The 23372-nt window shown below is 36.8% G+C and overlaps 1 protein-coding gene across 8 annotated transcripts in view; it reads left to right on the top strand.

Annotated features, from left to right (window-relative positions):
• NR2C1 (nuclear receptor subfamily 2 group C member 1) overlaps positions 1-23372 on the top strand; it is a 37486-nt gene that overhangs the window by 5300 nt on the left and 8814 nt on the right. For 3 of the 8 annotated variants that reach the window (XM_070755847.1, XM_070755846.1, XM_070755843.1), the window contains exons 2-13: positions 5142-5197; positions 7469-7544; positions 7729-7836; positions 10562-10789; positions 11316-11397; positions 11986-12165; positions 13750-13897; positions 13985-14075; positions 15796-15980; positions 18625-18790; positions 20191-20312; positions 21359-21498. In XM_070755847.1, the coding sequence (XP_070611948.1) occupies positions 7491-7544; positions 7729-7836; positions 10562-10789; positions 11316-11397; positions 11986-12165; positions 13750-13897; positions 13985-14075; positions 15796-15980; positions 18625-18790; positions 20191-20312; positions 21359-21498 (1504 nt within the window). In that variant the 5' untranslated portion in view covers positions 5142-5197; positions 7469-7490. Of the gene's footprint in view, positions 1-3544; positions 3654-5141; positions 5198-5900; positions 5986-7468; positions 7545-7728; positions 7837-10561; positions 10790-11315; positions 11398-11985; positions 12166-13749; positions 13898-13984; positions 14076-15795; positions 15981-18624; positions 18791-20190; positions 20313-21358; positions 21499-23372 lie in introns of those variants that run through there. The other 5 variants (XM_070755850.1, XM_070755849.1, XM_070755844.1 and 2 more) reach the window with 4 other exon arrangements.

Here is a 23372-nt window from a genome sequence, read left to right as displayed (position 1 = left end):
ACAAAAATCCAAGCATTGCGGAAAATAAATAAGGTATTAAAAACACTATGGTCTAAAAGCATGCTCAAGGAGATAGTTTTGGTGGGGGTCTGGTTTTCTCCTTGGTTTTTCCTTAATGTATTTGTTTGCCTGCTTCATGGCTAGCCTGCTTTCTCTTCAATTGAGATTTTTATCCTTCTGTTTCTCCTCCACCCCCCAAATAATTTTATTGAATAATATAAATAGAAGAAAAAGTATACAAACTATAAAATATTTAAAAATATAAAGAAAAACTAACTTATTTACTTGCATATCAAATTTGTATGGCCAGCCATCTCATAGGTTCGTCACTTTTCATTCCAACTCTTCCCAAAGAGTGCAAACAATTTAAGTAATTTATCATCTCTCTTAAGATTCAGAGTATTCTCTTCAGCTCTTCTCTCTTAACCCTGCTGTTCTGTTCGGGTCGTATGTGACCCGAAACCAAGTTTGAGTCCCTGTAAAACATTTTCCCTGCATATCTGAAACTTGAAATTTCATGACTTTTCATCATTTCAGGGGTTCTCTCTATGAGAATTTTTTTTGGGGGGTGGGGTGCTTAGTTTTTGCTGGGCAAAAAAACTTCCTAATGTTATGTTCGGGTCACATACGACCCGGACCGAAAACTCTTCATTTGAAGTGCTTATGTTTGGTCAATTTGAAAACTTTTTTCACTTGGAAAGTAGTCTGAACATTTCTGCACACAATGATATGAAAATTGAAATGAAAAAAGTAAATCTTATTGGTTTATTTCGTGGATATAATGCATGCCCCCCCGTTTTTGTGAATTTTTTTCAATTTTTCCAGTTCAATTTTTTCAATTTTTCCAGTTCAATTTTCATATCATTATGTTCAGAAATGTTCAAGCTACCAATCCCACACCAACTTTAATAAAATAGAATGGATTTTGCAAGCAAAACTATCCATAAATTGAAAAGATTCACAAAAACGGGGGGGGCATGCAATATATCCGCAAAATAAACCAATAAGATTTACTTTTTTCATTTCAATTTTCATATCATTGTGTGCAGAAATGTTCAGACTACTTTCCAAGTGAAAAAAGTTTTCAAATTGACCAAACATAAGCACTTCAAATGAAGAGTTTTTGGTCCGGGTCGTATGTGACCCGAACATAACATTAGGAAGTTTTTTCGAAGAGAACAGCAGGGTTAACTTACCAGCAAAAGTCTGGTGCGGGATGCCATATAACTAATTATGCTTTTTAACCTTTTATAACCTTGATTGAATAAGCCAACCTTACATTCCTTCTCTATAATTTTAACTTTCTTAATTCTGAACTACTTGCAGTGGAGGTGCATTTACAGGTAAACCTTGAATAATTAGAATATTGTGCAAAAGTTCATTTATTTCAGTAATGCAACTTAAAAGGTGAAACGTAATATATGAAAGAGACTCATTACATGCAAAGCAAAATAGTTCAAACTGTGTGGGCAGGTGCCAAGTCCTGTTGGAAAATGAAGTCAGCATCCCCATAAAGCTAGTCTGCAGAAGGAAGCATTAAGTGCTACAAAATCTCCTGGTAGGCAGCTGTATTGACCCTGGACTTAATGAAGCACAGTGTACCAACACCACCAGATGACATGGCTCTCCAAATCAACACAGACTGTGGAAACTTCACATTGGACTTCAAGCATCTTGCAGTGTGTGCCTCTCCATTCTTTCTCCATACTCTGGGTCCTTGGTTTCTGTTGTGATTCAGCCTGAGGCTGCTGAGGGACCAGCTGTGTCTCTGCTGGCTCCATGCCCAGAAGAGGATGACAGCGCAGAGGAGGGGGCTGAACAGTCGGATGGGGGAGAGGAGAGTCAGGAATGGGATGAAGGAGAACAGCATGAGAGCCGGGGGGGGGGGCTCTCCCCAGCCAGTAGCTTGGAGTCATTAGGTGATGACGCACAAGCTGTCATTGACATGAGACAGAGACGTTCACAGCAACAAAAGGAGCAGTTAAAGAAATATTTTCACCATTGAATTAGAAACAGCTGGGTTTGGGTGTGATCCTCATCAGCAAGGTTTAAAAGGCAGGCAAGGCCTTGAAGCCATGTGGAGTGTTATCAATTGGAGTTGCGGTGACCTGTTTTGATTCTCAGCGTCTCTGATCTTGGCTTGTGGCCTCGCAGTCTGGAAGACTAGTGGGAGGCGTCTGTTTGCTATCTACAGCTTCGTCTTGGCAGCAAGAATCTGGTATTGCTTCATGGACTATTCCCTTCGTGTATATATTTGAAGTTCCAGCGTTTTTCCTGTTTGTAAGGACATTTTCTGTTACCTGTGTTTTCCTTGAATTATATAAACTGCCTTTGCCTTTTACCAGTGGCTTCTCTTTTTGGGTTGGTATTGGCTTCTGGAGTGACCCAGACAGAACAGTTTCCAAATGAGATGCAAAAGTTTCCACAGTCTCTGTTGATTTGGAGATTTTGGAGCACTTCATGCTTTCTTCTGCAGATGAGCTTTATGGGGATGCTGATTTCATTTTTCAGCAGGAATTGGCACCTGCCCACACTGCCAAAAGCACCAAAACCTGGTTCAATGACTCTGGAATTACTATGCTTGATTGGCCAGCAAACTCGCCTCACCTGAACTCCATAGAAAACAGACTCAAACTCAACCCTGATAAGACGGAGTGGCTATGGGCTTTGCCTCCCAAGGACAACTCCATCTGTCCGTTCATTAACCTGGGCGGGGGGAATTATTGACCCCCTCAGAGAGGGTCCGCAACTTGGGCATCCTCGATCCACAGCTCACATTAGAGAAACATCTTTCAGCTGTGGCGAGGGGGGCGTTTGCCCAGGTTCGCCTGGTGCACCAGTTGCGGCCCTATCTGGACCGGGAGTCACTGCTCACAGTAACTCATGTCCTCATCACCTCGAGGTTCGACTATTGTAACGCTCTCTACATGGGGCTACCTTTGAAAAGTGTTCGGAAACTTCAGATCATGCAGAATGCAGCTGCGAGAGCAATCATGGGCTTTCCTAAGTATGCCCATGTTACTCCTACACTCTGCAGTCTGCATTGGTTGCCGATCAGTTTCCAGTCACAATTCAAAGTGTTGGTTATGACCTATAAAGCCCTTCATGGCACCGGACCAGGATATCTGCGAGACCGCCTTCTGCCGCACGAATCCCAGCGGCCGGTTAGGTCCCACAGAGTTGGTCTTCTCCAGGTCCTGTCAACTAAACAATGTTGTCTGGCGGGACCAAGGGGAAGAGCCTTCTCTGTGGCGGCTCCGACCCTCTGGAATCAACTCCCCCCAGAGATTAGGACTGGCCCCACCCTCCTTGCCTTTTGTAAACTCCTTAAAACCCACCTCTGTCGTCAGGCTTGGGGGAACTGAGACATCCCCCCCATTGCCTATGTAATTTTGTGCATGATATGACTGTGTTTGTATTTTATCTATTGGGTTTTTTTTTACTTTTTAGACTTTTTTAATGTAAAATGAGGCCACCTGTGGTTGGGTGGGGCTGCTGTAATTAGTGCTACAGATAAAAGTGCAACCTGGTGTTTTAGCCTCATGGCAGTTTATCTGATTCATTGTTTGGTCAAGATCGTGGTTTTTGTGCTGTTCAAGATTGTGTGTGGACTCTCTGGACTTTAGAATTGGACTCAATTTCCCAGTTATTGGGTGAGCAATTGGATTGCATTTAACCTGTGCCTTGTGTGTACCAGAAAATCCCTTTGAAATTTAAAAAGGGAGCTGTTTCTGTTTTTCTGTTTATAAAAACTTTTGGGTTTTCCTTTTATCCTGTGATGTGTGTCTTCCTGGACTAATTAACCTGTAATTACAGACGGTTGCTGGCAGAACAGCTAATATACAGACTCCTTTGCATCTAGATATAAAATGCTGGTAAAGTATTGGTTGTCTGACAATGGCCTTCCTAGCATGCCTAAGTTTCAGATTTTTGAAGCTTGGGTCTTTTTGTAAATCTAAGTCAAGAAACTTACCGTATGTTTATATTTTCAATAGAATTTTATCATAGCCAGATAAGGGCCAAGAATTCTTTATTATCCATTGTAGGTGGCTGGTGTTTCTTTTTTGATAGTTTGCCTAGTATAGTGTTTCCCACTTGGTAATTTGAAGACATCTGGACTTTAACTCCCAGAATTCCCCAGCCAGCATATGCTGGCTGGAAAATTCTGAGAATTGAGGTTCAGACAACTTCAAGCTGCCAAGATTGGGAAACACTGGCCTAGTATAGAGTAGTTGAATAAAGCTGGGACAAATGTACATCCCTGTTTCATCACCTGCTGAGTGAGTATTGTTGGAGAGAGGACAGGTGGTCTGAATAGCTGCATGGGATTCGTTATTCATAATTAGCATGGGAAGATGCTAATCAGTGGATGATACTTGATTTCTCCCATATCCTGCCTTTTGGGATCTAATTAATGCTGTCTAATGTGTTTGTCTGTCATGTAGTATACTTTTCAGTTAAACACTAGAGGACTAGATGATAGTCTAGTATTGAACAGCCCTTGCTTTTCCTCTGTGTAGGCACTCATCTTGCACTATGGGCAATTCCTTTTCTGATTTACACAACCACTGTTACACAAATTTGATGAAAATGCATCTACTTTATTTATTTATTTATTTATTTATTCAATTTTTATGCCGCCCTTCTCCTTAGACTCAGGGCGGCTTACAACATGTTAGCAATAGCACTTTTTTAACAGAGCTAGGCTATTGCCCCCACAATCCGGGTCCTCATTTTACCCACCTCGTAAGGATGGAAGGCTGAGTCAACCTTGAGCCGGTGATGAGATTTGAACCGCTGACCTTCAGATCTACAAGTCAGCTTCAGTGGCCTGCAGTACAGCACTCTACCTGCTGTAAGGAGGTGCTGACAGGTATGATGTGTATGCATACCAAATCACCTTTCCCTTTAGAATCCATATCTATTCATGAATGTGTGCATGTATACATTAAATAGTCATAATCAATTAAAAATATTAAAAAGTCATTGACAATCTTCAGTTCAAATAATTAAATTTAAATAAAATATATGTGCTCGATATTTGACTAATTCTTGCATTGATTGAAAAATCCTTCTATAAATCAAGTTTATGAATTATTAAGGCTTTATAATGAATTATATTTCTTTCTATGAACTCACAGGAATCTCCAAATAATGATTGTGCATACAGGAACTGAAGTATAACATTATACGTATGGTAAGAAGAATGCTTGATTTCTGTTTGTTTATATTTCACCATTCAATTTAGCTGGAATAATTAACAAAAGAAAAATTTGAAAAATAATACAAGAAAAATTAAACACCTGACATTGATGTATTCATAAATAACATTTAGGTATTTTAAGTACGTAAAGCTGCCTTCTAGTGTAAATTAGTCATTTAGGATGACTAATATATAATTATATAATTTTAACGATTAAATCTAATAAAAAAATTACAGTTATATTAAAGAAAAATGAAAAGAAATGATTAGTTGTTTGTTTATTTAAAAAAAGAATTATATACAGGTATGGTAGTTCTCAACACACTGGGTTGTTTAACCATTCAGAGTTATAATGGCCATGTAAAGGGTACTTTATGGTCCATTAAGTAATTACAGTTCGCATAAAACATCCCCCTCAATGGTTTTTGGACACTTGGCAACCTATTTGCACTTACAACCAGTGCCTTGAAATCATGTGATTGCCATTTGTAATCTTCTCTACGGCTTCTCCAGAGAGTCAGTGGGAAGGCTGACAGGGGAAGTTGCATGCTGCAGCTGCCTGCCAAGAAGATTTCTTCTTATCTTTGCGACTGGTTGAAAGAGCTGAGTGCCAAGGGGATCTGAATTCCTTCACTGGAGACTCCAGAAATGGATCCATTCCTTCAGCCTTGCTAAGATATGTTCTTTGTACACAGGAGGAAGTTGAACTCCACCAGGTTGCAAAAACGGAGTTCAGATCTCAAAGTTATATTCCACATATGGAGAGAAGCCAAAATACTTTGGTAGGCTGCTTTTTACTCTGTCCACTTAACCAACCTGGAGATCACTTAATGACCTCAACCAGGAGTGCCAACATTACAATTGTTCAGCAAATCATTCACGTGAGCATCTCACTTAACAACCACTTCATTCAGCAATCAAGATTTAGATCCCAGTCATAAGTCAAAGACTGTGTGTAGTAAAATCAAGCATGTACTTCAGATAAAGAGAGGGGTGGCATACAAGTCTAATTAATAGTAGTAGTAGTAGTAGTAGTAATAACAACAACAACAACAACAATAATAATAATAATAAATTTATATAGCCTCTGTAGTGAATGCCAGAATAAGATACTGTATGTGAAAAACACCAGTCTAGCCTTTTATGGCTTCAGTTTAGATGGGAAAAAATGATTTTCCGTTTATCTGGATTTTTTATTGATTGCTATTTAGATACTGTTATACAAATATCTGCTTCCAAAAAACATTATCCTAGCAAGCAGGGATAAAATGCTGTACCGGTAGTGGCGGCCGCTGTGGTTTGGAAAACCAGTAGCGGCAGCAGCACGATGCTTTTCCCGCCCACCTGGATGTTGCCATTTTCTTGTTTTTAACCCTCTGCGCATGCGCAAAGCCTTCTGCGCATGCGCAGAGGGTTAAAAAGTATGCAGGATAGCACATGCAAAATGCACACTTCCAAACCAGTAGGGAAGGTACCGGTAAGTAGATTTCACTCCTGCTAGTAGATATGTCCTTTTGGGGGAAATGTGCAGAAATTATGCTGGCTTTGAAATTCATACTTAATTTGTAAGGAAATATACACTTCTATAATTGATATATATTTGTTCAAAATGAAAATTTAAAAGATGTCTTAAATAAAACTTTCGGTAATAATTATGTATATAATTAAGTGCATTTTTAAAATACAGCCATATAACACGAACTTTTCCTTATCTGTTGTGTTAATATAATATGTTGGGTGACTAAGCAGCTAGGAATGTAGAACAATAGAAGTAATCCTCATTTAATAACTGCTTTGCTTGCAGTTATACCTTGTTTAGGAACTGTTTGCAGTTATGGAGGTGATGAAAAATAATTTTATGTCCAATTCTTGTGTTTAAGACTTTCAGCAAATGAAAACTGAAATAGGTTCATAAGGCCTGTCATGGTTTCACTTGGTGACTGCTTCATTTTATAATCAAATTGCTGGTACCAGTTATGGTTGCCAGAAAAGGACTATTTGTTCTTTTTTTTTTTTGGTATAATAAGGAAATGCTAATATGAACCTACATGGATTAGACCTTAGAAACATAGAAGTCTGACGGCAGAAAAAGACCTCATGGTCCATCTAGTCTGGTCCATCTAGTCCACCTTGAAAAAGATACAAAGTTTTCTCTGCAAAAAAGAGGGAAATTAAAGAAAGTAACATGAGGTCAACTACTACTCTTACCCAAATTGTTCATTATTTGTATTGTAATTTTTTAAAAGGAAAATATCTCTTTAACAGGGAATACTGATGATTCAGAATCATGGCAACTATTGAGGAATTGGCCCATCAAATTATGGAACAACAAATGGGGGAGGTATTTACATTTTTTAAAAAAAGTTTTATAATAATAAGGAATACAGTATATAGAAATTTTCTAGCAGCTCATTATCCAACACTAGAATTTTATAGACATCTTGAGTACAGAGCAAATAAGTTTATCCCATGCTAGAGGAGTTTACTTGCAATAAAGAATGCAGCTTTCACCTTTTTTTTTGTAGATAACACACTCCCAAGGATCTATTACACAGACATTAATGGACGGAACAGCACAAAGAATTCAGATTGTTCCTGCTGATGCAGGACTTTCCTTACCACAGCGGATACAGGTAAAAATCTGTCTCATTTTGAAATAAATAAATAATTGGAAAATATTTTGATATCTAAACATCAGGTATACACTAACATGATTTTTAAAGCCCTAGAAAAATATGCATTAAAAATAATAAAGTAGAAATATCTAGAATACAACATAACGTGCATTATTTTATTACATAAAAGAAATATTTGTCAAAAGAAAGCTGCCAATATTTTCAGTATTAGAAAGAGGGTGAGTTACAAATCATTCCTCTGTTCTTCAGACTTGTGTATCTATTAATTCTTCAAGCCAAGAAATAAGTTAGAAGAAAACAATCAGAATATTGATTTCTCTCGTTTCCAGATAAAAGTGTTTTCCAAAAAAACACAGGCAAGTGCGAAAGCTCCCATGGGTTCTTATGGAGAAAAGATTGTCTTCTGAATGCAACAATAGATGATAAATTTGAGGGAAGGAATCTACTTTATACTACTTACGTACAGTAGAATAAAAGTAATGATCTCTCATTAATGCATTTAATTAGCCTTCCCATCTACACCCCAGGGGAAGCGGTGGAACCCTTGCAGGGTAGAGCTGAGGAGTTTAATCAGTTTCTCGCGGATAAAATTGCTCAGATCCAGATTGACCTGGACTCCAAATGGGCAGGATTGACTGTGGTGACTGAGACTAATTTTAGACCAGTTGTATGGGACAGGTTTGAACTGGTGATGCCTGATGAAGTGGACAAAGCCATCGGAGCTGTTAGCTCCTCCACCTGTTTATTGGACCCGTGTCCCTCCTGGCTGCTTTTGGCCAGCAGTTAGGTGACTTGAGACTGGATCCAGACAGTGGTCAACGCTTCCTTGGGGGGAGAGACAGTTGTGCGCCCTCTCCTCAAGAAGCTTTCTCCTGGTGCTTCTTGACCGATCAGCGGTTTTAGATACATCAGCCTGGGTATCCTTCTGTGCCAACTGGAGGGGTTGGGAGTGGGAGGCACCATTCTGTGGTGATTCTCCTCCTACCTTTCCTGTCAGACCCAGTCTGTATTAGTGAGGGGGGGCAGAGATCGTCTCCTAGGCTCCTCTTTTGTGGTGTGCCTCAGGGGTCTGTTCTCTCCCCCCCCCCTGCTGTTTAATATCTACATGAAACCACTGGGTGAGATCATCCGTCAGCATGGAGTGGGTTTCCATCAGTACGCTGATGATACTCAGCTGTATGTTTCCACCCCATGCCAATTCAGTGAAGCAGTTGAAGTGATGTGCCGGTGCCTGAAAGCTGTGAGGGTCTGGATGGGTGCCAATAGGCTCAAGCTCAACCCTGACAAGTCTGAGTGGCTGTGGGTTTTGCCTCCCAAGGATAATGCCATCTGTCTATCCATCACTCTGGAGGGTGGGGAGATCCTGACCCGCTCAGAGAAGGTCCGCAACGTGGGAGTCCTCCTTGATCCACAGCTGAGGCTAGAGCAACATCTCTAGGTTGTAGCTACGGGGACTTTCACACAAATTCACCTGGTGCACCAGTTGCGGCCCTATTTGGATAGGGAGTCTCTCCTCACAGTCACTCATGCTCTCATCACTTTGAGGCTTAATTACTGCAATGCACTCTACTTGGGGCTACCCTTGAAAAACGTTTGGAGCCTGTAACTTGTCCTGCACGCAGCCACGTGAGCCGTGATGGGTGTTTCTAGATACACCCATATCGGTCCAACACTCCGTGAGCTGCATTGGCTTCTGATTGGTCTCCAAATGCAATTCAAGGTGTTGTTTATTACCTATAAAGTCCTACCTGGCTTAGGATCAGATTATTAAAGGGACCATCTTCTGCCTCATATGTCCCAGCAACCTATCAGGTCACAGGGAGTCGGCTTCCTCTGGGTCCCGTCGGCCAAACAATGCCAGGTGGTGGAACTGCGGGGGAAAGCCTTCTCTGTTGAGGCCCCGGTCCTCTGAAACCAACTATCCCAAGAGATTCATACTGCCCCCACTCTCCTCGCCTTTCGAAAAGCACTAAAAACACACATATGTTGACAGGCCTGGGATCGTTAAGCTATGGTCCTCCGCCTCAGCCATTAGTATGTATGAGTGATGATTGTGTATGGTTTTATTGGGTTAACTTTTTATTGTTGCTATTTATGTATTGGGGTATTTTAAAATTATTTTATTATGTTTTATTGTTGTAATCAGCCCTGAGTCGGCGTGGAGAAGGGTGGCTGAATGAATGAATGGATGAATGAATGAATGAATAAATAAATAAATAAAGTTGTTTAGATGTGTTTAATAATCATTTTTATCCAACATATTGACTGAGAAAGATGGATGGCTATCTAGTATTCTTCCTATTGTATATTTTAAAGAATAAATTCTTATGTTGAAAAGAAATGAATCTATTCCAATATGTGCCTGCATTTTTAGGCATTTTATTTCTATTATTTCTTTAATAAAAGTGAATACAATTCTTTTCAGGCCAGCAAGTATAGATTTTTTTAAATAATTGATAAATTGAGAAGTAAACTATAAAATGTATTCCATTGAGTAATTTTCCACAGACAAGGATTCTGAGAGTTATCTGGGCACAGTGTTTAAGGTTGAAATATAGTTGTCCTTAATGTTAATTTATGGAATACTATACATGCTCACCTTCTGAAAGCAGATTCATTTTGTCAGGCAAACTTGATAATATCATAGCTATCTTAGATCACATATTTTAAAAACTTTTTTATAATAAACCACAATAATAAGTTGAACTAAATATGTCACCAGATTGTTACAGATCAACAGACAGGGCAGAAGATTCAGATTGTGACAGCACTCGATCAGTCTGCAACAGGCAAGCAGTTCATTTTAACAAATCATGATGGTTCTACCCCAAGTAAAGTGATCCTTGCAAGACAAGATGCTACACCAGGAAAGGTTTTTCTGACAACTCCTGATGCTGCAGGAGGCCAACTGTTTTTTACATCCCCAGATATATCAGCACAGCACATTCAGGTATGGTATCCTATTTTATGATGGTTTACTCACACAGCCTTTTAAAATGAAAGCGACAACCCAGCATTTTCATGCTATCAACATAGAGCAACTTGAGAAAAGAGGACTATGCAAATGCTGAGTTATTTGATATAAATTAGATAATGAATAATGTAGTCCAGTGAATACTTTTATTGTTTATGATATTCATGAAATTAGGAGAATTAAAATAAAACTATATGTATAACCATTCTAGATATTCTGCATCTTAAATTAAATCTTAATTTTCTAAAATAAGTACAATTTAATTTTGAATAGATTCAATTTGAAATACCATAAAATAGAAAATTATTTTTATTCTTTCCTGTTCGGTTTTTACCAAGTGTAGAATTATAGGTAAAACTAGTAATTTCTAAAATATTACCAAATACATCCTCCTTTGAAATATGCTTACCCCCCTTCATTTTTGGGAATTTGTTTGTAGACAAATTAAGCAAACAATTTAGTGAAAACAAAATGTATTACCTTGTAATTTCCCCCCCTCCAGATTTTGACAGACAGTTCCTCAACAGAGCAAACCCCAAATAAAGTATTTGATCTCTGTGTTGTTTGTGGAGACAAGGCTTCAGGTAAATCACTATGCACTTTACAACATGAATTGGAAGATCTATGTTCATCTTATGAAGCATTAAACTTAATTTTCTTTTTCTTTTATGAGTAATACACTTAAATATTGCATAAATATAATTGTATCAAAGCTACAAACTGTTAAAAACAATTTGTCACATATCAGAAAGGAAAAATCAATTTTGACCTGGATGTATAAAATAATAATAATTAATAATAATAATTTATTAGATTTGTATGACGTCCCTCTCTGAAGACTAAAATCATTTAGGATCTCAAAATGAGACATTTTGAATAGCCCTTATGTGGGATAAGTAGCACAGTTCTTTGAGCATGTCAATTTCTATTTCCATGAAGTTGATATGAGTATTTCTGATGAGCGTATGATAGAAATATGGAAATGTCTATATTCCATAGGCCTGCATTCTTTTCTCAATGGCAACATTTATCTCATTTTAAGCATAAAACATTTTGCATTTTGAGAACATATGGAACATTCAGCAGTTCTGAGAATAGTGCATTTGTCAGTGTGTATTTGATAAACAGAAGCAAACTTAGAGTAAAATTAATACATTTTGTTATGAAATCAGGACGCCATTATGGAGCAGTGACCTGTGAAGGTTGCAAAGGATTCTTTAAAAGAAGTATACGGAAGAATTTAGTGTATTCATGTCGGGGAACAAGAGACTGTGTGATTAACAAGCATCATAGAAACAGATGTCAATACTGTAGGTTGCAGAGATGTATTGCATTTGGAATGAAACAAGACTGTAAGTTCGAAAGAAATGAACTCATGTAATGCTATATTGTTGTTTGCACCATTCTTGCATGATACATTTATCTTGGTAAATCATAAATTAAAAGTTTAGAAAGAAAATGCCATTTAAAAGCTGTGCTGACTAAATTAATTTTGGAATGATCATTTTTCTTAGGATTCTTATACAGGTAGTTCTTAACTATGATCACAATTGAGCATAAAATTTATATTGCTAAATGACCAATTTATTAAATGAATGCTTCCCCATTTTACGACCTCACTTGCCAAAGTTGTTAATAAATCACTGCAGTTGTTAAATTAGTAACTTGGTTGTTAAGTGACTCTGGCTTCCCCATTGACTTTTCTTGTCACAACGTCACAAAAGGAGTTTGTTGTGATTCTGGGACATTTCAACTGTTATAAATATGAATCAGTTGCTAAATGTCTGAATTTTGACCCCATCACCATAGGGATGTTGCAATGGTCACAAGTGTGAAAAATGGTTATGTCACTTTTTTCAGTGACTTTATAACAGTCACTAAATGAGCTGTTGTAAGTCAAGGACTACCTGTATGTTAGAATTCTTATATGTGTGCATATATAATACTGATAAAGAGACTTGCAGTATATCTTAAAGATGTAAGATATTTTTGATTTTGCAAGTCCCATTCTTTTCACCATTATAACACAGAACCATACATATTGACATCTATGAAAACCAACTTGTTTGTTTACTTAGGTTGAAAGAGACCTTTGTCTGATGCTCAAATCAGTTTGCATCAGTTTTTTCAGACCAATCACTTTCAAATTCTGTTTGAACAAACCACAAGCTTCCTTAGGAGCTTTCTAGAGACTCTCAATAAAATAAGTAGCTGTAATTGCTTTAAAAAACATATAACCAAATGAGAGGATTGAGCTTGCTGTGCAAACGGACACAATTATACAATAAATAAACCTGTTATTAGTCTTTGCTAGACTCTTTGGGTTCACTATTTTTCCAGAGATGACAAATATAGACTTGTATTTGTTATCTCTGAAAAAATATTGAGCCCAAAGGCTCTCTCAGACATGAGACAAAATAGTTGAATGAATATCTTCAAAACAATATAAGATTGGAAAATAATGTTGTAGAAATGTTAACAAAGTAATATTTTCTTACAAAAATATACGGTTACATAAATTGGTAATGCTGTACAATAAATGTGCTTATTTAGGTTATGCATAACTGCATTGATAGGAACACAATACTGGAAACATTTCAGTAATAAAATGATTAGAAAAGCGCTATAAAGTTATGATCTTCTTATTCCTAACCTCCTGTTTCCCCTGCATGAATTCTGATCTTATAATCATATAAATTTTGATAAATAGATACTAATTAATTCAAATATAGTTTACATATGAAAGAAATTATGGTATGCTATTCTGTATACCAAACTTCAAACCATAAGATAATCATCAGCAATATCTGAGGTTATTTCAAAAGAAATTGGTTAATTTTAATACCATAAAAATCTAAAACTGGTTTCTAAAAGCTAAAGCAACCAAATGTGGTTGTATATTGAATTGATTTTGATAATTCCACCATTCTTTGTAGCTGTACAATGTGAAAGAAAACCTGTTGAAGCATCACGAGAAAAATCTTCAAATTGTGCAGCTTCTACAGAAAAGATTTATATTCGAAAAGATTTGCGAAGCCCACTTACAGCAACTCCTACTTTCGTAACAGACAGTGAAACAGCAAGGTATGCAAATATTAATCTAGTTTCAATCTCTTTGACATTGAGGTCTTTCTAAAACTATGAAGCAATGTTTGTGTTCTTTCATTTCAGATCAACAGGGATGTTGGAGTCTGGTATGTTTGTTAATATTCATCAGTCTGGATTAAAGAATGAACCTGCAGTGCTGATGACTGCAGATAAGGTATTAGATAAAATAAATGATTTTTAGAATATTTTTATAATATTAAAAAGTAGCTTCCCAGTTTTATGATACCATCCATAAACTAATATGTATTCCACCCTCTTTTAATGTACTTTTTTTTTTTAAAAAATCTGATGAATGAAGGTGATAATATACCTACAAATGAAGATGAAAAAAATATATTTTCCGTCTAGCCTAACTTTTCAGTCTTTGTTCACTAAAAGTCATTAGGAGGTAGCATAAATATCAAACATTTTTTTCCTGATTAAATAATAAAAATTTATATTTCTTCCTTTTTCTTCATAATCTTAATCTTTAAATCATTCCAGTGGTAACCTAGATTTTGATCTTTCGTCAATCTTTGGCATTCAATATGAGTTTTCAATGTTTTATTTTGTAATAATAAAGAGGCATCATCCAGAATTTCTTGTCACAACTGTTCTATATCCAGAACCTTTTTTAATTTATCTTTTATATTCCCATTTTAGTGATCTCAAATTTGTTGTCTTGTATGACTTCAAATTCTGTAATGTCAGGTAAAAATATTTTCATTTTTTTCCTCATCTTCTAAAATCTGAATCTTTTCTGAAGTTTTAGTTAACAATTTCTCAGTCCAGTTATTTTTTTAAAAAACGTTTTAGTTGGCTTAGCAATTTTAACTCTTTTATGATTGATTCTTTAGTTCCCTGTAATGTCCATTTGCAATCTTCATCAAGTCTTATTTCTAATACAGATTTAGATCCATTTGAGTTGTTTCCTATAAGTATATTACTTAATTATATTCTTGTTTTTCAATTCTTACAGCAAAAATAACCAATATTCCAAAATCTTTTTAGTCTTCCAATCTGTTTAAAACTTTCTTAAATCCAAATCCTTTTCATTTTTTGCTTTTTGCAAATTGTATAATTATCTTAAATTCTTTAGTCTCTGTTTAAAATTTCTTAAAGCCAAAGAAGGTAAAATTCATTAGGTGACAAACTACTCACAGTTTTGAATATTCTAATATCCATAAAGTTAAATTAAACATTTCTGAATGTGATTAGAAAGTGAGTTCATCTGACTGTCTTTTTTAAAGGCTTTTACCTTTTCTGTTAAAATGCACCTTTTGTAAATTTGTACTTTTTTCTGGCCTACTCTTCAATGCTTATCTTCTCCTTTTATCATCACCTCAGTGTTTATGTTAAACTTTGGATCGTTTAATTAAATCTTTACTCACCACAAAAAGATTAAATATACATCAAAATTCAGTTGAAGACAAAAGTACTTTCTAAATAATCTCTAGATAAGAAAGTTGTCATGGAGAGGCAGTTTGGATGTGCAAGAATCCCCTTTTTATTTTCAAAACCCAAATGACTGTGTTTAAATTCCTAGATAGCAACATTATGCTAATTTCTTAAATAGATATCTAAATGGCAAGATTTATTGGGATTCTTGTTTCTGCAAGTAAAATAATTGTAGTCATCATTATTAGTTGTGTACCCTCTAACATTTTAGTGGTTATCAACATAAAGATTCTAGCTATGTTTACCAGCTTAGTATCTACAAAACTCTTTCTGTCAAACACATTGCTAAGCAATACATTTTAGTTAAAATATGTAATGACTAGTATCAGTACTTTGATTTATAGGTATTAATCAAGCATAAAACTACCAACAAATATTCTGCTATAACGTCAGGAATATGTCAGGAATAATGACAGTTACTTTTTCTCACTCTTTAGGTTGAAAGTTGTCAAGGAGATTTAAGTACTTTAGCAAATGTTGTAACTTCATTAGCAAATCTAAATAAGTCCAAAGATGTATCTCAAAATAGTGATGATCTGTCAATGATAGAAAACTTAAGCAATGGAGATGCATCATTATCAGAGCTTCAGCAAGATGAACATGCAAGTGCTGATGTTACAAGGTAAGGAGTAATAATATCCAAATGTTCTGTCATAACATAGGAAATATAATAGAATCTTGAAGACATATGAAACAATAATGTTGAATATTCAACTGGATCTTAATAGGCAACATGGAGCAGCCAACTAAGTATTTAACAGAATTTAACAGAGATACCTAGTTGAAATACATGTACTTTATTTTATTAGTGAGGATTATCTATCTATCTATCTATCTATCTATCTATCTATCTATCTATCTATCTATCTATCTATCTATCCATTTGCTGCATATTTGGCCATGGAGCTATACCAGCTGGGTTACAACAATACAGTTAATCCTTGACTTATAACAATTTGTTTAGAGACTGTTCAAAGTTAGAATAGCATTGGAAAGTAATTTATCATGCCAATGACCATTGCAGCTTCCCCATGGTCATGTAAGCAAATGGAAACTAACTCATATTTTTGACAGTTTCAGTATCCTGGGGTAACATGATCATAGGTTCAATAGGGAAGCCAGATTCACTTAACAACTATGTTACTAACTTAACAACTGCAGTGATTCACTTATAACTGTTAGCAAGAAAGGTGATAAAATGGAGCAAAACTTTATCAACAAAAATATTGGGCTCAATTGTGGTTGTAAATCAGGGACTACCTGGAAAAAGAAAGAAATGAAAAGAATGTAAACAAAACAATAAATCAATAAAATAAACCATGAAAAAACAATAAGAATATATTAATATAATAACCCAAAGATGGATGGGTGAAGAGCAGAGAGCAAGGAGGGGAGATAAAGTCTGCCATCAATGAAGCATCCACCTCAAATAGAACACCCCCATTGGGTTTTGAGGCCAACTGGCAAAGGTAGGTTTTCAGACTCTTGTGGAAGGCTAGGAGAGTGGGTACAGATATTACTCTTGAGTACAGATGTCATATTTGCAGTGTGACGTTGCCCTCACGTTTTCCCCGTTGCAGAGCTCGGGTGGGTGTGGCCTGTGCATGATGAATCCAGCCCACAGACCGCTTGTGACACCTCTGTTCTGAAGGTTAGGATGTTCCAAAGGGCAGGTGCTGCTGCAGAGAAGGCTCTTTTGGATCCTGATAGAGTTCTTTGACCAGCAGTACCTGTAATTGGCCTTTTCTGCTGGCATAACTAGAACAGGCAAGATAAACCTGGACTTATGCAGTTAAGATTCATCATGCCGCTTAACCCTACACCATTAAGAGATTTAAAGGTTGTAATACATTGATCTTCCCTCAGAAGCAGATTGGTAGACAGTCATGTTTGCAGAGCAGAAGTATATGATATGGGGGCCCAGAGAATGTTCTCACTGCTCCATTTCGCACCAGCTGAAACTTTTGAATGGATTTCTTTCCATAGATTTGCAGTAGTCCAGATTAGAGATGACTAGGGCTTGAGTAACTGAGCACAGGGAGTCAGAGACTAGGAAAAATTGCAGCTGGTGCACAGTTGGAGCTGTGCAAAAACTCTCCTGGTCATGCTTGTTGCCTAATTTTCGAGCAGGAAATATATGCATGAATATTATACCCTCATGCTCCTTTATTTTAGCATTCTTATCTTTTTAGAGTGCCTTGAATCATCATTTTGTGGGTTAATTAATAATAGTTTCAATTTATATCTGGATTAGGAAACTCTAACAGAATCTTGCATCACACATTGAAGTTGATTTATTATTTTGACAACTAATTTCCTGGAAGTGTGACCCAGAATTTCTTAGAATATCTTAAATATATGCTGATACTCAAAATTATGTAACAGTTTTCTTTTTAATATTGACTGCATGTGCTTTGAGTCTCTAGGCCTGTCAGATACTAAGAATGAACTGTATGAATTAATAGGATACTAGTGTTTGTAGCCAGTAATGGGCAGCCAAAACTTTTACTGCCACACTATGGGTGTGGCTTAATGGTCATGTGACTGGGTAGTAGACCCTTGTCAACCATGTGACCAGGTGGGAATGGCTTGAACGATCATCATTATTCAAGTGAACTGTTAAGTCTCAACTTATAACCTTACCAGTGTCGCTCGTTGAGGTGACAATTTGCTTCATGTTTCCCGTGCTCTCCTTCCTGGGTCACCTCCCACCACCTCAAGCTGTGTCGCTAGGCGAACGTGTGCTGCCAGAAGCATAAATGCTGCCAGCGCTGTTTCCACCCATGCCTTCTACTTGCAGCTCAGGTGGAAGGTGGCCATGTGAGGCTGGAGTGGAGCCAGGCAGGAGAGAGGGAAGCTTGTCCAAAGCCAGGAGGGAGGAAAGAGGAAAAAAGCAAGGAATGCAGCAGCAGCAGAGAAAAAAAGGAGAGCCGAGCCGAGACCAGTAATCCAGGAAGTGAGAGCCGCCGATCAGCTGGAGCTGCGCACGCCTCTTCATTTCCACCGGTGGAACTGTGTTCCACCCCGTCCTGCCTGCTGCCCACCCCTGTTTGTAGCGCATGCCCCAGTACTTTGTACTAAAAGTAAATTGCATCTTCAGGTTCCGCCTGGTTGGTCTTCAAAATTCAGGATCTGGAATCTCATTTCCAGTTCTTCCTTTCCTCTTACAATTTAATTTACTTGGTATTCTTTGAATCAATAATTTTTAAAAAATATTTTTGCTTTTCATAGTTGATTCATCTTAGTATCCAATGTATTGTCTCTAGGGCATTTGATACTCTTGCAAAAGCATTAAACCCAGGAGAAAGTTCATCATGTCCGAGTTCTGCAGAAAGTGTGGAAGCAAGTGCACATCTAGCTGGAGAAGAAGCAAGCATGAATATTGTTGAAATAGAAGGCCCACTACTTACCGATGCTCATGTATCTTTCCGGGTACTTAAAATATGCATCTATTTATTTAACTTTTGTAGGGATTATTTTAAAGTTTGAGTTTATATACATTACATTTAATATTTGAGGATTAAATGTAATGAACCCAAATACTCAAATATAATGAACCCAAATATAATGAACCAAAATACTCAAATATGGTAATTTTTGAGTATTTGGGTTCAGTTTGAGTGGCTGAGAGCTCTAGAGAATATATACAATTGCTTAACTGAACAGTACAAATGCTCTTCATTTAACAGTCACAAATGGAACTGGCAGCTTGGTCATTAAGCTGAGCAGTGACTAAGTAAAACTGTTACTGTGCTTGTGATTTTCATCTTTTGTTTGCTTTACAGACCTACAAAGGTCATAAATGGGAGACCTGTCACAAAGTTAATTTTTATCACTACTGTAACTGAATGGTTGTTGTACAAGGCAGTCACTAAACAAGGAGTAGCAACAGAGAACATTTAGCAGTAAGGAGAATTGATACTTTTGCAGTCAATGAACATAATAGAGTGGTTCAATAGAAATGATAGATATGGATACTAAATACCCACCATGAGAGGTCTGTAGATTAATTTTACTAGATGTGAAATTAAATAAAACAGTATTAAGTTATTTATATAAGATACAGCTATCTTGATTTTCCCAAAGAAGTTTAGTGATACATTTTAATAATATGCTGCTAAAGAATAAATTATTTCATATATCAAAACAGTGCAACATATTTTTTTAGTAAGCAAAGTTCAGGTTTTTGTAGAATGTACTAGTTTGGGGTCTTTTTAACATAAAACGTGCCTCCCACCATTATGTGACTTAATATCTCAATCTAATGCTTGGGGGGAAAGCCAGGTCTTAACAGCCTTCCAGAAGGCCTGGAAGTTGGGACCCCCAACCCCCAATCTGTTGTGCCAGGTGGTACAAGAGGGAATTTAGGGAAATAAATTTAGGAAAAATAATTTTTTATCTTTGCTAAATTAACAGTGATATTGAAATGGAACAGATTAAAAGTACATTGTTTATTCTGTAAACTGTCTTGAATGTGCTATTATTAATTATCAGTATAGCTCTATTGAAGGAAATAACATTTATATTTAAATATTTACATGAAACTTTCCTAATAATTCATTTCTCTGAGACAGATTATTAATAATATTGGTATTAATTAAAAGTATTCCAATTTTGATAGTTGATACTATGCTAGGCTTTGAAACACAAACACAAATATGCACACGTGCACACGCACACAATTCGAGTCTTCGGAAAGGGGCGGCATACAAATCTAATAAATTATTAAATTATTATTATTATTATTATTATTATTATTATTATTATTATTATTATTATTATACAAATTATGTCACATAATTCAGTTCATTTTTAAAATTCTTTTCTGACAGCTCACCATGCCTTCACCTATGCCTGAATATTTGAATGTTCATTATATTTGTGAATCAGCATCCAGATTGCTTTTCTTATCTATGCACTGGGCTCGTTCTATTCCTTCCTTTCAAGCTTTAGGGTAAGTATCGAAAAATTGAATAATCAGGTTTCTAAGCAATATTTCTCTTGGCATATGTCAAAATATTTAGCTTGGACAATTCTAACATAATTGCATTATGGTGCATGAATAATTAAAAATCTATAATTTTTAGCTGGCTAAGCCAAACATTTATAGTTAGCCAAACATTTTATGCAAGATCCTACCTTTTTCTGGTTTGAGGACAGCAATCAAGCATAAGTGGCATTGTTTAAAGTCATCCTAAGCATTTTCCAATAGTTCCAACCTCCCCTTCAACTTTTCTTGACCGAGTGAACTTTTATGGCCAAAATATTCTGGATACTTTGCTTTACACAGCTTTCATAATTACCTCCTATTGATCACGATTAGCAAACAATAAGGATGTACTTGCCGTGACCAAATAAAATCCCTAAAGCTCACTTGTAATTTTTGCTCTTTTGCTTTACACATGAGGAAAAAAGGCATAGTGCCATAGTTCATTTATCTGACCTTTATTTTAGAAATAAAAAAATAAGAGCAGGGTTTTTTTCCAATTGAGCTTGCTTTTACAACATAGATTTATATTACTTTTTTCAATCTGATATTTTCCAAATGCAGTTCCCAAAAGGCCAAGTAAGAGGATAGATTGTTTTCAGCTTACTAAAACACTTCATAAAAAATCATACTTTTCTCAGCATTTCAGTTTCATTTTCTGTCATGTCCACATAGATGAGTAACATCTTAAATATAGTTTTCCATGGAGAATAATTTTATCATATGACTCATTGGGTGGATTTAAATGCATTAATATTGAATTATAAAGTTGGTTTGGTTGGATTATATGAATCCAACCATTATAGTTTATAAAGCGTTTATGGCATTTTGTGATGCGTGTGAACCAAATAAACAAACTACCCCATCTCTTTTCCGCTCCCTGATTCCTCATGCCTGGAACTTTTCCTTGTATAATAAGAAAGACTGCATAACACAATTATGCCCATGTTGAATTGAATCATATTTTCATTAAATAATTGGTTAAATAATGGTTTTTATTTCTTTTTAAATAGGCAGGATAATAGCATATCATTAGTAAAAGCATGCTGGAATGAACTTTTTACACTTGGTCTGGCACAATGTTCACAAGTAATGAATGTAGCAACAATCCTAACTGCATTTGTTAATCACCTTCACAACAGTTTACAACAAGGTAAATATATTCTTACCAGGGTGATATATAGATATGGGTGGTCTCAGTAACTTGTGTTATTTGTTTTGCTATTGAAATCTTAAGGCCTATTTGTATCTAATTGTATTTCTTATATTTGTTTTTGCATCATATAACTTTTTCTTTTTTTTTTCTTCCATTTTAATTTGTTCGGTTTTCAGACTTCATCTTTAATAGCAGCCAATCAAATTTAATGTACTCTATGGTAATATAAATAATGCAGTGTATTTACTGTATTTTTCAGAGTATAAGACACACTGTAGTATAAGACGCACCTTAGTTTTGTGGGAGGAAAACAAGGAGAAAAGGCCTCTGCCTTCCAGCAATTTGCAAAACAGCAAACAGCACAGATGATATACACTGTTTGCTGTGTATTTCTGTGCCTGTGTGTCTGACCCATAGAAATAGCAAAGAATTAGAGAAATGTACATTATGGCAGTATAATCCCAGAAAGTTTTCTTAAATGTAATCACACTAACTCCTTCCAATTATTTAAATTGATCTACTCCAAACATAACTACCCTGTTTCCCCGATAGTAAGACACCCCCGATTGTAAGACGTATCGGGGGTTTCAGGGGGGTCGGCTAATATAAGCCGTACCCCGAAAGTAAGACATATGTCTTACTTTCGGGGAAACACGGGGGTATTGCCGGGGGGGAGCCCGATGACGTCGCTTCCAAGCTCCCCGCGCGCCCCTCGCCTTCGCCTCGCCGCGGCGCCACCGCCTCTTCCCCGGCTTGGCAAAGCGATGGACGGCGCTGGTCCGAAGCGAGCCGAGCAGGTGGCGGCTTGCAGCGAAGGCGCTCGTCCCAGCAACCGAGTCCTGCTGAGGCTCGGCTGCAAGCGGCCAGCGAGGCCGACCAGCTCCGAGGCGAGCGGCCGGAGCTGCGCCCTCCTTCGCCCACCTCCTTTCCGGCAGGCAGGTGGGGCTGCCCAACTGCGCAGAGCGGTTCCTCCCCTCCAGACACACGCTTCCCCGACACGCGTCTGTGGCTCCACGCGTGCACGCCGCTTGGAGCCCTGAGGTTGAACTTGGAAAAGGGCTCACGAGGCTCCTGTCCCGCGGCTGCCCTTCTGGACTCTGGTTCGCCTTCGGGAACGCGACCCTTTCAGTTTTTTTCCAATGTAAGACATACCCCGAAAGTAAGACGTAGTGGGGCTTTTGGGGGTAAAAAGAAAGTAAGACACTGTCTTACTTTCGGGGAAACACGGTAAGTCAGGGTATAACTCAGCTGCCTTATCTTAATACTCATACTCAATACTAATACTTATTACTATAAAACCAGAAATTAAAATTGATGTGGCTTTCTGGAAGTATTCTTTGCTATTTAAAAGAAGATACAATAGTTAAAAGATCAAGAAGAAAGTGAATATTACAAAGTATGGGACAAGGTTTACAATTGGTTAGAACAAGGGTAGGCTCTTCTATGACATGTGGACTTCAACTCCCAGAATTCCTGAGCTAGCATGATTGCCTCAGGAATTCCGGGAGTTGAAGTCTACAAGTATGCCTACCTCTGGGTTAGAATAAAAGATTAAGAGAAAATAATTAATGGTTAATAAAAAGATAATTACAGAGAATATTCAAATAAATTGAATATTTGTAAATGAAGTAAAAGGCAAATAAGAGTATGTACTATTTTTAGAAATTTCATGTATGATAAAATTTTACTCTGAACAACTTCTAAAAAGAGTGGGGTGGATAAAAGCCCTTGTATATGTTTTATGTTTGTTTTGTTTTGTGTATGTCAATTTAAAAAATAAAATAAAATAAAAGAAGATACAATAGCACTGGGCCTCTTTTTTATTTTTGCCAAATATAATAGTAGAAAAAACATAATATAAGGACATCATT

Source organism: Erythrolamprus reginae, chromosome 6 (assembly GCF_031021105.1).
Source record: "Erythrolamprus reginae isolate rEryReg1 chromosome 6, rEryReg1.hap1, whole genome shotgun sequence".
Classification (NCBI taxonomy): Eukaryota; Metazoa; Chordata; class Lepidosauria; order Squamata; family Dipsadidae; genus Erythrolamprus; species Erythrolamprus reginae.
Note: the sequence above shows the minus strand (reverse complement) of the source record. Positions and strands in the feature narration are given on the sequence as shown.